Source organism: Vombatus ursinus, unplaced genomic scaffold, assembly GCF_900497805.2.
Source record: "Vombatus ursinus unplaced genomic scaffold, bare-nosed wombat genome assembly UNPS02010304.1, whole genome shotgun sequence".
NCBI classification, from domain to species: domain Eukaryota; kingdom Metazoa; phylum Chordata; class Mammalia; order Diprotodontia; family Vombatidae; genus Vombatus; species Vombatus ursinus.
Genome location: NW_020950082.1, coordinates 4,749,810 through 4,762,798, shown reverse-complemented (window position 1 = coordinate 4,762,798; position 12,989 = coordinate 4,749,810). Strand labels below are relative to the sequence as shown.

Below are 12,989 nucleotides of genomic sequence, written 5' to 3'. Positions count from 1 at the left end.
TCAAGGAACGTACAGGGATATGGGACAAATGAGACGGATACACAAACAAATGGACGATTTAAATATAGTATGCCTTTAAAAAGAAAAGCAAGGAACATAAAGAGGAAAGCATGCCATTGTCTACTTAAAGGATGAAGCCATCGAATCTGTATCTTCTGAATTCAGGTAAAAAAGGATAATAGGTAATTCAAGTTGCTGCAGTCTTTTCCTCTGTTCTTGGGGACCTCTTTGGAAAGTATATTCCTTCATAAATCAGTCATAGACAAGAATGTTCAAGACACAATACAGAGAAATCAGCAATATTTTTTGTTTGTTTGTTTTTAATACAGATGTGGTACAGAATGTTTAATTACAGCAGGGCAGTGATTCCAGTTAAATAAAATTAAAAACCTTTATTCTCCCAAATATAAAATTACTAAATTAAGGTCTTAAAAGAACAACAATATGGTAAAAGCTTTAAATTATGCCACCATTGACCACAGGATTTATGATTACCAATTCCTAAACCATCATTTTGGCAAAAAGGTGAATTTTTTTAAACAGTGTATAAACCTAACAGAGCAAAGACTGTATACATCTTCATATTGCACTTATTTATGTACAAGAATAAAACTGTCAAGTCAAATATAGAGCCTATACGAAGAATACCACAAATCAGTTACAATTAAACTTAATGCAGAAGCTGGTATGAGTATTAAAAAAAAGTATAGAAATGCCATTCATGTATATACAGAATGTCGATTCTGTATTAACAAACTCTATGTACATGTCAATTTTTGTACTGCTTTTCAAATTGTAGCATAACTGTATTTATTAATACAGACATTTGGTTCTAAACAGCATGACCAGTTTTAAGCTCACATACTTTGTAAATACCAGTAAGTATAAAATAGGACTTTTTCTTTCTTGTTCACTGGTACAAAAACTATAATTATCAGTTCCCTTAGATCATCAAAAACTAATGTCTATTTAGGCACAAAAATAGTTCTTATCCTTGTACTCAAGCTGAATGTGCCATGGGAGAAAAATAGATAATACCTAAATATTTTCAACATTCACAAGCCTAGCCCGGAAGCATAAGGCCAACCCAACCCTAAACAGTGTTATTCTCACTGCTATATACATTCACCAACACTTCTTTAAATGTGCCATTTATTTTAATACTACTGCATAAGGAATAAGGAATATTTGCTCTAGCTGCAGAGTTTCCAACACACACCTCTGCTGAGACATAATGACATAACAACAACGTATGTAGTGCCAGTGGAATTGAAAAAAAAAATGTGCATCCCTTTATTACTTCTATAGCAAGTTAACTATGAAACAACAGTTTATTTCCCACTTTTCTCATGCTCATTGTCTTGTCTGTGTTCTTGATCTGAAGTCCTCCTGAGTCTGTAAATGACAAAACAAAACCTGATGTCTGATGAGGAACAATCATGCAAGTGAAGACGAACTAGGCATCCCATGAACAGTTGTGCTTGTTGGCGTCCCACTGATGGCGTTGAAAATGTGAAGTGAATTAGGTAAGACGTTTGCCTTCTCTTCCATGGGACAAATCTCAAAAAAAAAAAAAAAGCAGATTAAAAAAGAAAAAAGAGGAGGGGGAGGAGGAGGAGGAGGAGAAGAAGGCAATATTAGAAAACTGAGTTCTATCAGCCAAGAACAAATACTCCTCAAGATAAACTATTTCCAGAAACACGGACTAATTTTCTAGTTATTGGGGATAATGGTGTGGTCCGGCACCTGGCTCTGATAATTTACAAAGTCAAATTTTTCATCTCGCATAGTAAGTTAGTCAATAAGCATTTATTAAGCATCTACTATGTGCTGGGCAATGTACTAAACTTGGGATACAAAAGAAGGACCATCATCAGATCAACATTTTCCTAAAAGTTAAAGGCTTAAATACCCTTTTTCTTTTCCTTTATATGTTATTAGAAGTTTTTCTCTAAAACAGGGGCATTCAACCTAGAGTCCACAAACTTGCTTTATTTTTAAAATATATTTTGATAACTGTATTTCAATATATTTTTTCCACGTATTTTATTTTGGACATTTAAAAACATTATTTTGAGAAGGGGTCCATTGGCTTCAGCCCGCCAGAAAAGTTAGGAACTCCACTTTCAGAACAAGAAGAGATCTTAGAGATAATTGAGCTCAAAGTCCTCTGATGAGGAAACTTGGGCCCTACTTGAGTGCTAGATACTGAAGACAAGGAATACATATTATATATCTTTGTATTATACAGTGCCTACAATTGTCTTACAGTTTCTTACAATTCAATTCAATTTATTTATTTTAAGACTATTTTATTTTATTAAATATTTCCCAATTACATGTTAAAAAAACATTTTAACACTCATTTTTAAAAAATATGAGTTCCAAATTCATTTTTTCCCCACCCCTCCCCCCCTCTTTGAGAAGGCAAACAATTTCATATCAATTACACATGTAAAGTCATGCAAAATATATTTCCATGTTAGCTAGGTTGCAAAAGAGAACACAAACAAAATAAATAATTAAAAATAATCAAAGTGAAAAAATATGCTTTCACTCTGCATTTAGAGTTTATCAGTTCTCTCTCTGGAGATGGATAGCATCTTTCAAAAGGAGTCCTTTGGAATCTTACAATTCAATTTAAACATTTATTTAGTTTCTACTTTGCATTTGGGATATAAAGATAAATGTGAAAAAATAGTCCCCATCTTGAAGAAGTTCATATTTAACTTCAGTGTACACATATATAGAGACAAACAGTATGAGATAACTTGAGGGAGAGAATGCAAACAACCACTTATGTATGGGGAAGATCAAGAGAAATACTGTATTGCAGGTGGCATCTTAGCTGATTCTTGAAGTAAACTAGAGATACTAAGAGAGGAGAGTGTACGTTCCAGGAAGGAGAGATTACTGGGCAAAGGAAAGGAGAGGGGAAACAGAATCTTATGTTCAGGGACAACTTAGTCTGCCAGGTTGGCTGAAAAATAGAGTGTATGAGTTAGTTAGTCAATCCATCGATTAACAAGTATTTATTGAGCATTAAGCACTCAGTAAGTGCCAGCCACAAGAGTAGGTGGTAGGGTTATAAAGATAAGAACGAAACAGACCCTGCCCTCAAGGGGTTAACATTCTACTAGGGAGTAGGGGAGGATTTTGAGGAGGTGAGTGACATGGTCATACCTATGTCTTAGAAATACTAATTTGGCAGCTGTGTGGGAAATGGATTGAAGATGGAAGACTGGCCTACCATTGCAATAGTCTATGCAGGACATGGTAAGGGTTTGAATCAGGGCAGTGGTCATATGAATGAAGATAAGGGTGAGCATATACATATATGTGTATGTGTATATGTATATTTATATAGAGAGAGAGGGAAAGAGAGAAAGAGAAAGAGACAGAGAGAGGAAGAGGAAGGGAGGGAGGGAGAGAAAGAAAGAGAGACGGACAGACAGAGAAGGTGGGGGAGAGAGAAGGTGGCGTAAAGGATCATAAGATTACAGAATCAGATCAGATCATAGGTTCAGAGCTGGAAAGGTGCTTAGAGGTCATCTGGCCCAAAGAATCACTTGCCTAAGGTTACACAGACAGGTGTCAGAACTGGGTCTGAAACCAGGTCTTTGACTCCAAATTAAGTAATCCTTCTACTGTATCATACTGTCTCCCAATGCTGAGTGAAGGTACTCAGTGAACTTGTGCCCTGGGATTTGGCACAGCTTTATCCTGGCTCCCAGAGCAAAAGGTGCATGTGGGGAGCTAAATACAAGTCTACCCCAATAATGTTTTCCTTCTGGTTTCATGGCTTGAAGTGGCTCAATCTTTATATTTTGCAGGGAGTCTCAGAAGATTAAGCTAAAACAAAGTTGATACTCTTCATGACAAAGCACCATATTAATCATGCCATATTCTCCTGGATTCTATCTTACTACATTAGGTTCTATGATTTTTTATTTTATCTATCTATTTATTTATTTATTCATTTATTTTTTGGTTTGTCTTCCTCATACCCAAATTTCCCTCCATTTAAGCTTTCATTTCTATTATTGCTCTAGGACTCTAGTGTGAACCCTGGATGGCTATACAGAAGAGCTCCCTTGAAACTCTGGAAAGCCATACCTAAAATAATCTGGAAAGCAATACTCTAAAATGCCTAGAGAAAGGTTTATTTCCTTCCTAAATGAATTTATCAATATCAATATGGCACTCAGTATTTTAATACGATTTAGTCAATCAAAGTTTAGCAACAAAAAAGCAAAACCAAACAACGTTACCATCCCAGCTGATCACGTTTGCATGGGGGAGAAAAGAGGTGAGAGAATTAAAGTTTGAGAATTTCAATTTATAAAAATTTGTAAATAAAGTCATCCCGTGACAGATGACAACTTTGTACACAAAAGATATCAGCTTACATTCTGAAGATATTGTTGTTACATTAGTTAATAATTAATTATAAGTTAATACAGGAAATATATGTGAAATGCATCACATGCTAAATGATGCTGACATTAATTATGATGCAAATAAGAAATAAATTTGTAAGATGGTCATCCATATTAGTTTTAAACTAATACAAACTTAAAAATCTACATATCCACAGAACATAAAAAAAGTGAATGATAATTGCATATTATACTTATTTAATCCAAATTAGTCAGTGTTTTAAATTCTGGAGAACTGATGAATAAAAGTGCTTATAAGGAAGGCACGCGTTAAGTATTTTAGGTCAAATTTATAGTGGCAAAATGACTTAAAAGAATTCCCATAGGAGGGATGGAGGCTAATGAGGAAGGCACCTTCTAGAGACTGAAAACCTGGGCACTGCTTTCCCAGGTCTACTTTATACTACAACCAATGGGCAATTTGACCGTGATCTCACTTAGCAAGGAGGGCCTTCAAAAAGAGTTATGTTCTTTGGTGACAGGAGAGCAAAAATATGAAATCCTTCTATCCTTTAGAAGGAAAAGCACCAGACAAAATGTGGGAAGTCTAGGCAAGCCTGGTGTGGACCCAGAAGCAGAAGTCATTGATTCATCCTGAAGATCACTTCCCTGGATCTTCCACAATTAGGATTTGACACTTACCTGTTCGTGCATGATTTCCGAAAGCTCTTTTGCCATTTCCCGATAGTTAGCCTTCATTTCTTCCTGATATTCTATTTGGTCTTCCTTAATAAGACGTTCGTTTACTGCTAGAGCTTGACCACAAGCTTCAACAAATTGCCTGAAATTGGGAAGGAGATGGTTTTAGAAGCAGACAGGGAGGTCAGATGCATACTTTTCTTTCACCGTCAATATCTGACCCTGCATGGCTTTCTAGTAATGCAGTGATATTTTGCAAGAGAAGCAAGTTCTAAGTACCACTGAGTATTACGGAAGAAAAACATTAGAATTAGAATTTGAAAAGCATTAGAGTTCAGATAAATTCAGATAATAATCAGTAATAATCGATCTTGAGTCTACAGGACTAATAACATCCATCACGTTAAGGTCTGCCAAGTACTTGAAAAAATATTATCTCATTTTATCCTACAAAAACCCTCTGAGGAAGGTGCTATTATTATCCCCATTAGAGGCTGAGGAATTTTAAGTGGCTTGGCCCAGGGTGACAGAGCTATGAATTGTCTGAGCTGGTATTTGAATTAAGACCTTCCTGAATCAGGAGGTTGTCCTTCAGTAGTTTTTCAGTCGTGTCCTACTCTTCGTGACCCCATTTGGGATGGTCTTGGCAAAGATACTGGAGTGGTTGGCCATTTCCTTCCCCAGTACATTTTGTTGTTGTCATATAGCCACGTCCTGTTCTTCATGACCCCATGGACCATATCATGTCAATACTGGCCATGGTATTTTCTTGGCAAGGACACTGGAATGGTGTGCCATTTCCTTCTCCAGAGACAAACAGAGATTAGTTGACTTACCCAGGGTCACACATATAATAAGTGTCAAGGCAGGATTTGAACTCAGGTCTTCTTGACTCCAGGTCCAGTGCTCTAACCACTGAACCATCCAGCTGCCTGAGTTCAAATCTGTACTCAAGACACTTACTAACTGTGTGACCCTAGACAAGTGACTTAACATCCTGCAGCCTCAGTTTTCTCAATTGCAAAATGAGGAAAAAAAATACCAATTATCTTGTAAGGTTGTTACAAGGAACAAACAAGATAATATCTGTAAAGCACTTAGCATAATGCCTAGCACAAAGTAGGCACTCTATAAATGCTTATTCCTTTCCATTTCCCTTCTTGACTCCAGATCCAAGACCCAATCCATTATACCGCCTTTCTGCTACGGCTGGTAGAAAGGTTGTAAACTACAGGCACGGAATGGTGCATATCTGTGAGACAGGGGCTGTGTTGGTTGGTTTTGCTTAACTGTTTTTTCTTGTTATAAAAACAAAAAACAAAATCAATACAATCTTTCTTTAAACCTGAAAATTTTGTGATTTTACCTGAAAACTTCCTTCAAGAGCTTTACTTTATTGTCAGCATATCTTTTGGTACTTGAGTCATCTAAGAAAGCTCGGGCATATGCGAGAGGGCCAGCATTAACCTACGTAAAAAGAACAGTGCATTCTAAATTAATAAGACAAATTACTGTGAGAACTTATCATTTTCCCCATGACACCATTCAAAGTGCTACACAAATAATTCAGATTTCATGTCAAGCTTCTAACTGCAGAGAGACATTTCTCAGAAGCTCACCCAGTGTAGTAATTTGTAAAGTATTATATATGTGAGCTATCATCATTTTAAGATATAGTATCAGAGTAATTTGGAGTGAAGGGTCAAGAAGATACCGTAAACTGCTGTGTGCTGGAAAACAGCAATCTCGCGAAGCACTTCAGTGAAATGTTGGCATCAGCTTAAGAGATCAACGGGCAAAATCTATTTTCTGTGTTCCCAGCCTAGCCATTATTTTGGTAGACTCAGCAGAAAACTGATTTCACCATTTTCATCACTTAATCCTTCCTTCTCGAGTCAAGCTAAGCATTTCAGGAAGCTTTCAAGTAAATGTAGAAGCACTTCATACTTTCCCTGTATCTTTTGCCCTTAAGATAATTCCTCAGCTGGACAGCAGTAATTCTGTTACAGATGCCCATACTGCATGACTGACCTTCCTTCTGTTCCCTATCTGCTTCTAGGCTATAATTACAATAATCAGTATAGTTCCTGTTATCACTGGCTTTGTTTTTCACCAGATAAAAAAACCTGGCCAGATGCCATAATCACAGAATCATACATATGGCTGGAATATTTGTCATAGTTAATTGCTAACTTGTTTTGACATATAAATTTTTCGTATTCCTAGGAGAAATTGAAACGGCTTTTCTGGAAAGTGAAGATTCTTTTTTTGTCTGTTAAACAATGACACATGATTGTTTTTTGAACCTAGCAGGAATCTAAAGTTAAAGAAAATTGTGATTGGTTTAGAGATAAAGGGAAGAAGTAAGCACTGTAACCAAACAGATAATAAGAAAAAAGGGGAAGGATATGAAAAAGATAATGGCAGTGAGGCCCTGGGTTTTATGCATTTGGTCATATCAAAACACAAATTTTTGCCTCTTTTTGTATCCCCAGGCATTGTGAAGAGGGGATTGCTTGTGAGGAAAGAAAATGAATTCAATCCTAAACATATTAAATAGTAACAGAGTTCAAAATGTTCAACAGGCATCTGGGGATGAGAAACTGGAGGTGAGGAGAGAGGTTATATAGGCAGATTTGAGAGTTATCAGCACAGATTAAGAGCTGAATCCATGGGAGCTGAGGAGATTACCAAATGAAATAGTATAGAGAGAGAAGAGAAGGTGCCCCTACAGCATGCCTGATCTGGATGAAGATCCAGAAAAGGAGACTGAGAGGGAGTGGTCTGACAAGCAGGAGAAGAACTGGGAGAGAATACATCACAAAAAGCCAGAGAAGAAAGTATCAGGAAGGTGTCCTTTAGTGTTAAAGGCTCCAGAAAAGTCAAGAAGGCTAAGGATTGAGAAAAGGCGATTAGAGTAGCAGTTTTAGTTGAATGATGAGGTCAGAAATTAGAATGCAGTGAGTTAAAAAAAGAGAGTGAGAGGCACCAATGACTAAGTGGCTTTCTCAAAGAATTTAGCCACAAAGAAGAACAGGGGTAAGAGATGCTATCAAGGCAGGAAGGTAAGACAGGAAGACAAAACTGACTGATCACCCAGTGAGGAAGAGAAATGACTGGTGGATAGCCTGAGTGTTTCTTGAGAGTAGGGATTGTTTCATTCTTCGGATTTGTATCTCTAGTGGCTGGCACAGTGAATAGCACATAGTAGGCACTTATATATACTTTTTTGACAGACTGATCCTCCTGGTGTCAGAAGAAAGTGAGGAAGGTCTCCAAGACCTCGTGGAGACCTTTTGTGTAAAACTTATGTACAGTGGACAGAATACGGACAAGTCTCCAAACATGGCAGGCATAGATGAGTTGGAAACTACATTGCTCAAAGGGCTTCGAAGTGAATGAGATCATAGATGCATTTGAGAGAGAGAACTCTCCTACTGATAGAGCTGAGTGTGATGCTATGGGTGTTGAATGCTGCATATGCTGTCAGATATGGTTGCTATATTAATTGGTTTTTACTGAACCATTTTTTCCTGGCTACAAGGAAGGATTCTATGACAGGGGACTGGTGTACTGGGAAGTGACGGTGTCATCACTGGAACTTTTAAGAACAGTCATTATACCTTTGTAAGTGACTTCCTTGCTTTCCTCCCTAACAAGAACAAGTTTACTACATTGCGTTTAGATTAGAGCCTTGATTCTTTTAGTTAAATGGGATCCAGGATCCCTTCCTCATAAAATAAATAAAAACCACACAGAGTAGAGCAGTTCATTTGTGTATGCCTATACCACTGTGGGACCACCAGGACTTTCAATCTGACCTGCAGGTGAGTTCCTTGAGAAAAGGGGCTGGTCTTTCTTTTTTCTATTTGAATTCCCAATGCCTAGTAGGATGCTTCAAACATAGTAAGGACTTAATAAATGCTTTTCCTTCACTCATTTCATATATACATTATTTTCTTAGGACAGGATTTAAATTGGGAATTCTCCAAAGCTGGCAGCCCATCTACCTTCCCCAGCTGACCCCAAGGTTCTGTGCTGTCCTCTTCCCTGTGTGTGTGTGTGTGTGTGTGTGTGTGTGTGTGTGTCCCCTCTTCACACACATGAGCATGCACATGCATCTGTATACATACTGGTGTGTACTTGAATGGATATATGTGGTATTTTTTTTCTTGCAAAGATTAAGAGAAAGCACCTTCTCTTTCCTTTCATTGCAGACATTTAAAATAAGGCAAGCTGTACTCTCACCTGAACGCTGACACTGCCCTGTAGCTTTAACTGAAGTTTGATCATGTCTACTTCGGTGGAGGCACACAACTGCCTGAGCTCAGCCACCTTCTTACTCATCTCATCAATGGCCACTTCAATGGGATTCAGATCCGTATGATGCTGGTACATCACAGGAATGCGCTTCTTCACATAAGGGAAACAGTGGATTGCTGATGGAAGAGAAACAGATCACACAGAGTTACCGAGTTTTCCTGACTTTACCAAAACACATCCACTATCTTTATAATACAAGGTTGTCCCAAAAGTCTTAGTGCAGTTTAGAGCTTTAACAGCTTTCAAAAGTACGGGTTCTAATCCCTTTTCCTCACTCCCAATAACTCTACCACTAAATTACTGTAACTAGGCAAAGTCACTGCCTTTCTTTGCTTTCTTTATCTGTAAAATGGGAATAATACCATCTGAATCACCTAACTCATAGGGTTGATGTGGACTAAGTAGCCTTTACACTCAACTATTCCCTTTTTGCGTTTTCATCAGAAATTACCTTTAACTCATGCAAAGATTATTCTCAAGAAAATTTTAGACATGGAGAAGAAAACACATGGTTTAGTAGTTACTGACTTTTTTTGGTCACCATTTCATTTTTGTTACTGCTATTAATACTATTCACAATTTTTTTTCTATCCTTTGGAATCTTCACTTCTTTTAAATATCTTGAATATCTGTGAATGTCTTTAAAATTGCATTCTAGGACAGAAATCAGCTGCTATCCCCACATTCATTTGCAAATGCGGCAGTTCTTATATCATCAATGAGAAGAGATCCCAGTAGAAACGCTGATAGATCTATTCTGTTTTGTTCCCTTTTCAGTCTCATCTCTTAGCAGGATCTCGCTTTGTTCTGTCTTATTCCATGCTTTCTATGGGTTCGTCTTTCCCTCCACCAAAAAATTCTGCTTTGTCAGGTGATTTCTTTTATAATCTTCCATCTTAGGAAGTCTCTATACTTGACCAAAAAACCCCCAAAACCCAATGTCCTCAGCTGAGGAGATTTGGGATTCTTCTGGCCACCCCAATGTTGGGATTATTTTATGTAAATTAAGCTTCTCTAAGAAAGAACACTGAGTCAGTGTCTTTGACAATGACCAATGAAGAAGACAAAAATACAAAATGGTTTTATGGTATCTTGTAACTGGAGGAAGCTAGGTGGCATGGTAGGTTAAGACCACACTAGATTTGGAATAAGAAAGAGCTGAATTCAAATCCTGCCTCAGACCCTAACACAATGTTGTTGCAGGGATCAAATGAAATAGCATGTACAACACACAGACAAGGATCACATAGCCTTCCGTATAACAACTCAATTTATTAAGTAGCTATGTGTTAGGTGAGAAAAGATGAGGGATGGTACAAAAAATATAAAATAATTGGAGATGGGGCATGGAATGTTATGTACCGTTGACAGAAAATAGGCTTGGAACATAGCATGTGTATAAGGAGGAGATCCATGATTGTAAGCTTGTAGTGACAAGCATAGCATGGGTATTTAATTAATATTAAAAGGACTGCGTGAAGAGCGAGGTCAAGCCTGGCACAGTGAAGTATTCTCCTCCTTCCCCCAACAGAGAAGGCTAAAACACAAGTCAGACAGCAGTATATTGGGAACTGTATCACCTAGTTTCTCTTTGTAGACTTGCACCCCTTCTATAACGCAACACACATTTTTTTTTCTCATATACTCTGTTTTGAAGGAAAAAATTCCTCCTTTTGCTGTCCCATTAGTGCAGGCTGAAAGATATGGACAGCCATTACTTCTGATCCCCCTCTTGGATGACTATAGGGTATTTCTGTTATAATAGAACAAACTACAGTCCTTCACATAATGTTCCCCATGCCAAAATCCATGAATGATGCATTTTAATGGAAGAATCAAAAATTCTGACTTTGACTCATTAGTGAACTGTTTCCTTGTAGAATGAAAAATAAAAATGCTTGAGCAGCTATAGTAGCTGCAGCTGTAGCTGAAAAATGCTGTTAGTTGATAATTTCCATGGAGACCTCCCCTCCCCCAAGACCTTTCCCAATGTAGTAATTCTGCTTAACAAAGATTTCCTGGCAAGGCATGCATTTCTGTGGTTGCTATAGTAACGTGGAAGAAAGGAAGAGTCTATTTACATATAGAATTAGATACTCTAATTATGGAAAAAAAATTTTAAAGCAAAAGAAATTTCTCATTATTTCAATGAGGGTGGGGGAGGTCATTATTATCGTAAAAGGAATGGGACATTTCTTGAAATAGGCTATTCTGATATGGTTATTTAACATCAGGTACAAACACCAAGTCTGAGAAGATGGGTTATTTTATAATAAGCCTGGCACCCTTCTTCCTAAATCCCCACAAAAGACTATGTTAGAATTATGCTTAAAATCTAAATGGTGTCCCTCGGAGCTGTGGTGTTACAAATTACTCTAGTTAAATTAAGGAGGGCTGTCTCCAGTCATCCTGATCTTCATCTGGCCACTGGACCCAGATGGCTCCAGAGGACAAAGTGAGGCTGGTGACTTTGCAGAGCCCTCCCTCACTTAAATCCAATTCACTTGCATGTCATGGCATCAATTCCCTGAAGTCCCGGTCCTCTGAAGGACAAACAACAACAGTTAAATTAACAATGATAACAAGAGCTGATGTTTATCTAGTGTTTTAAGGCCTGTAAAGCACCTTGCATACCTTTGATTCTCACAATAAACAAGTTGTAAGTACTAAGGTTATTTGTGCTATATACCCCTACAAGACTGTAAGTCTCATGAGGGCCAGGACTGTTTCTAACTTACACTTGGGATCTTGTCCAGTGTCTAGCAGAGTGCTCCTGCATACAAAAGGTGCTCAATAAATGCTTTTTTAAAAAAAAATAAATGTTAATAATGATAATAATAACCATCATTTCTATAGTACTTTAAGGTTTATAGAATGCTTTCCTCACAAAAACCTTGTGAGATAGGTAGTGTATTATCAGTTCCATTTTAGAACTAAGGAAACTTAGGCTCAGGGAAATTAAGTTACTTGTTCCTGATCATACCACTAGTAAGGCTCTGAGGCAGAATCTGAATCCAGGTCTCCTGACTCTGAGTTCAGTGCTCTACATGCTATACTAGTTTATAATATAATACAGAGCGAGTGAAGGTAGATGAGTTTGGTTACATTTCTGATTCTACCCTGTTGTCTAAGACCCTGTCCTGATGTCAACTGCTCTCCTTTTTATACCATTTTAGCTCTACACACATTTAGAGACAGAATGTAACTTCCCCACCTGGAATGGCTTGCCTCCTCTACACTTGACCTGGAAAGTCTATGCCTCCCTCCTTGGCCAGATGCAAACTCAGAGACACCTTTCCATCTGCCTTCTTGTGGTCCCCTTCTCTCCCTACCTAGAACCTCTGGACCAACCCTAGTGACCATATGAATCAATGCACTCAACTCTGGAACTCTGCCTCAGGTCTAAGCTGTCTTGAGTGGGAAGTAGGAGAGTGTAAACTCACCTGTATCCACTATTTTTAGCTATCCTCAGACTATGCTTCATATAATCAAAACAAAATAAGCATTTTTATCTGCCTATTATGAGCAAGGCACCATGTTAAGGGCTTCATATTGGATCCTCACAACAACCCTGGGAGGTAGGTGCTA

The 12,989-nt window shown here is 37.8% G+C and overlaps 1 protein-coding gene across 1 annotated transcript in view; it reads right to left on the bottom strand.

Annotated features, from left to right (window-relative positions):
- Positions 1 to 285: 285 nt before the first annotated feature.
- Positions 286 to 12,989, bottom strand: part of DOCK9 (dedicator of cytokinesis 9) — a 359,630-nt gene continuing 346,926 nt past the window's right edge. The window contains exons 49-52 of the mRNA XM_027854137.1: positions 9,327 to 9,517; positions 6,445 to 6,545; positions 5,082 to 5,220; positions 286 to 1,560 (exon numbers count right to left, since the gene is read on the bottom strand). Of these exons, the coding sequence (XP_027709938.1) occupies positions 1,438 to 1,560; positions 5,082 to 5,220; positions 6,445 to 6,545; positions 9,327 to 9,517 (554 nt within the window). The 3' untranslated portion in view covers positions 286 to 1,437. The remainder of the gene's footprint in view (positions 1,561 to 5,081; positions 5,221 to 6,444; positions 6,546 to 9,326; positions 9,518 to 12,989) is intronic.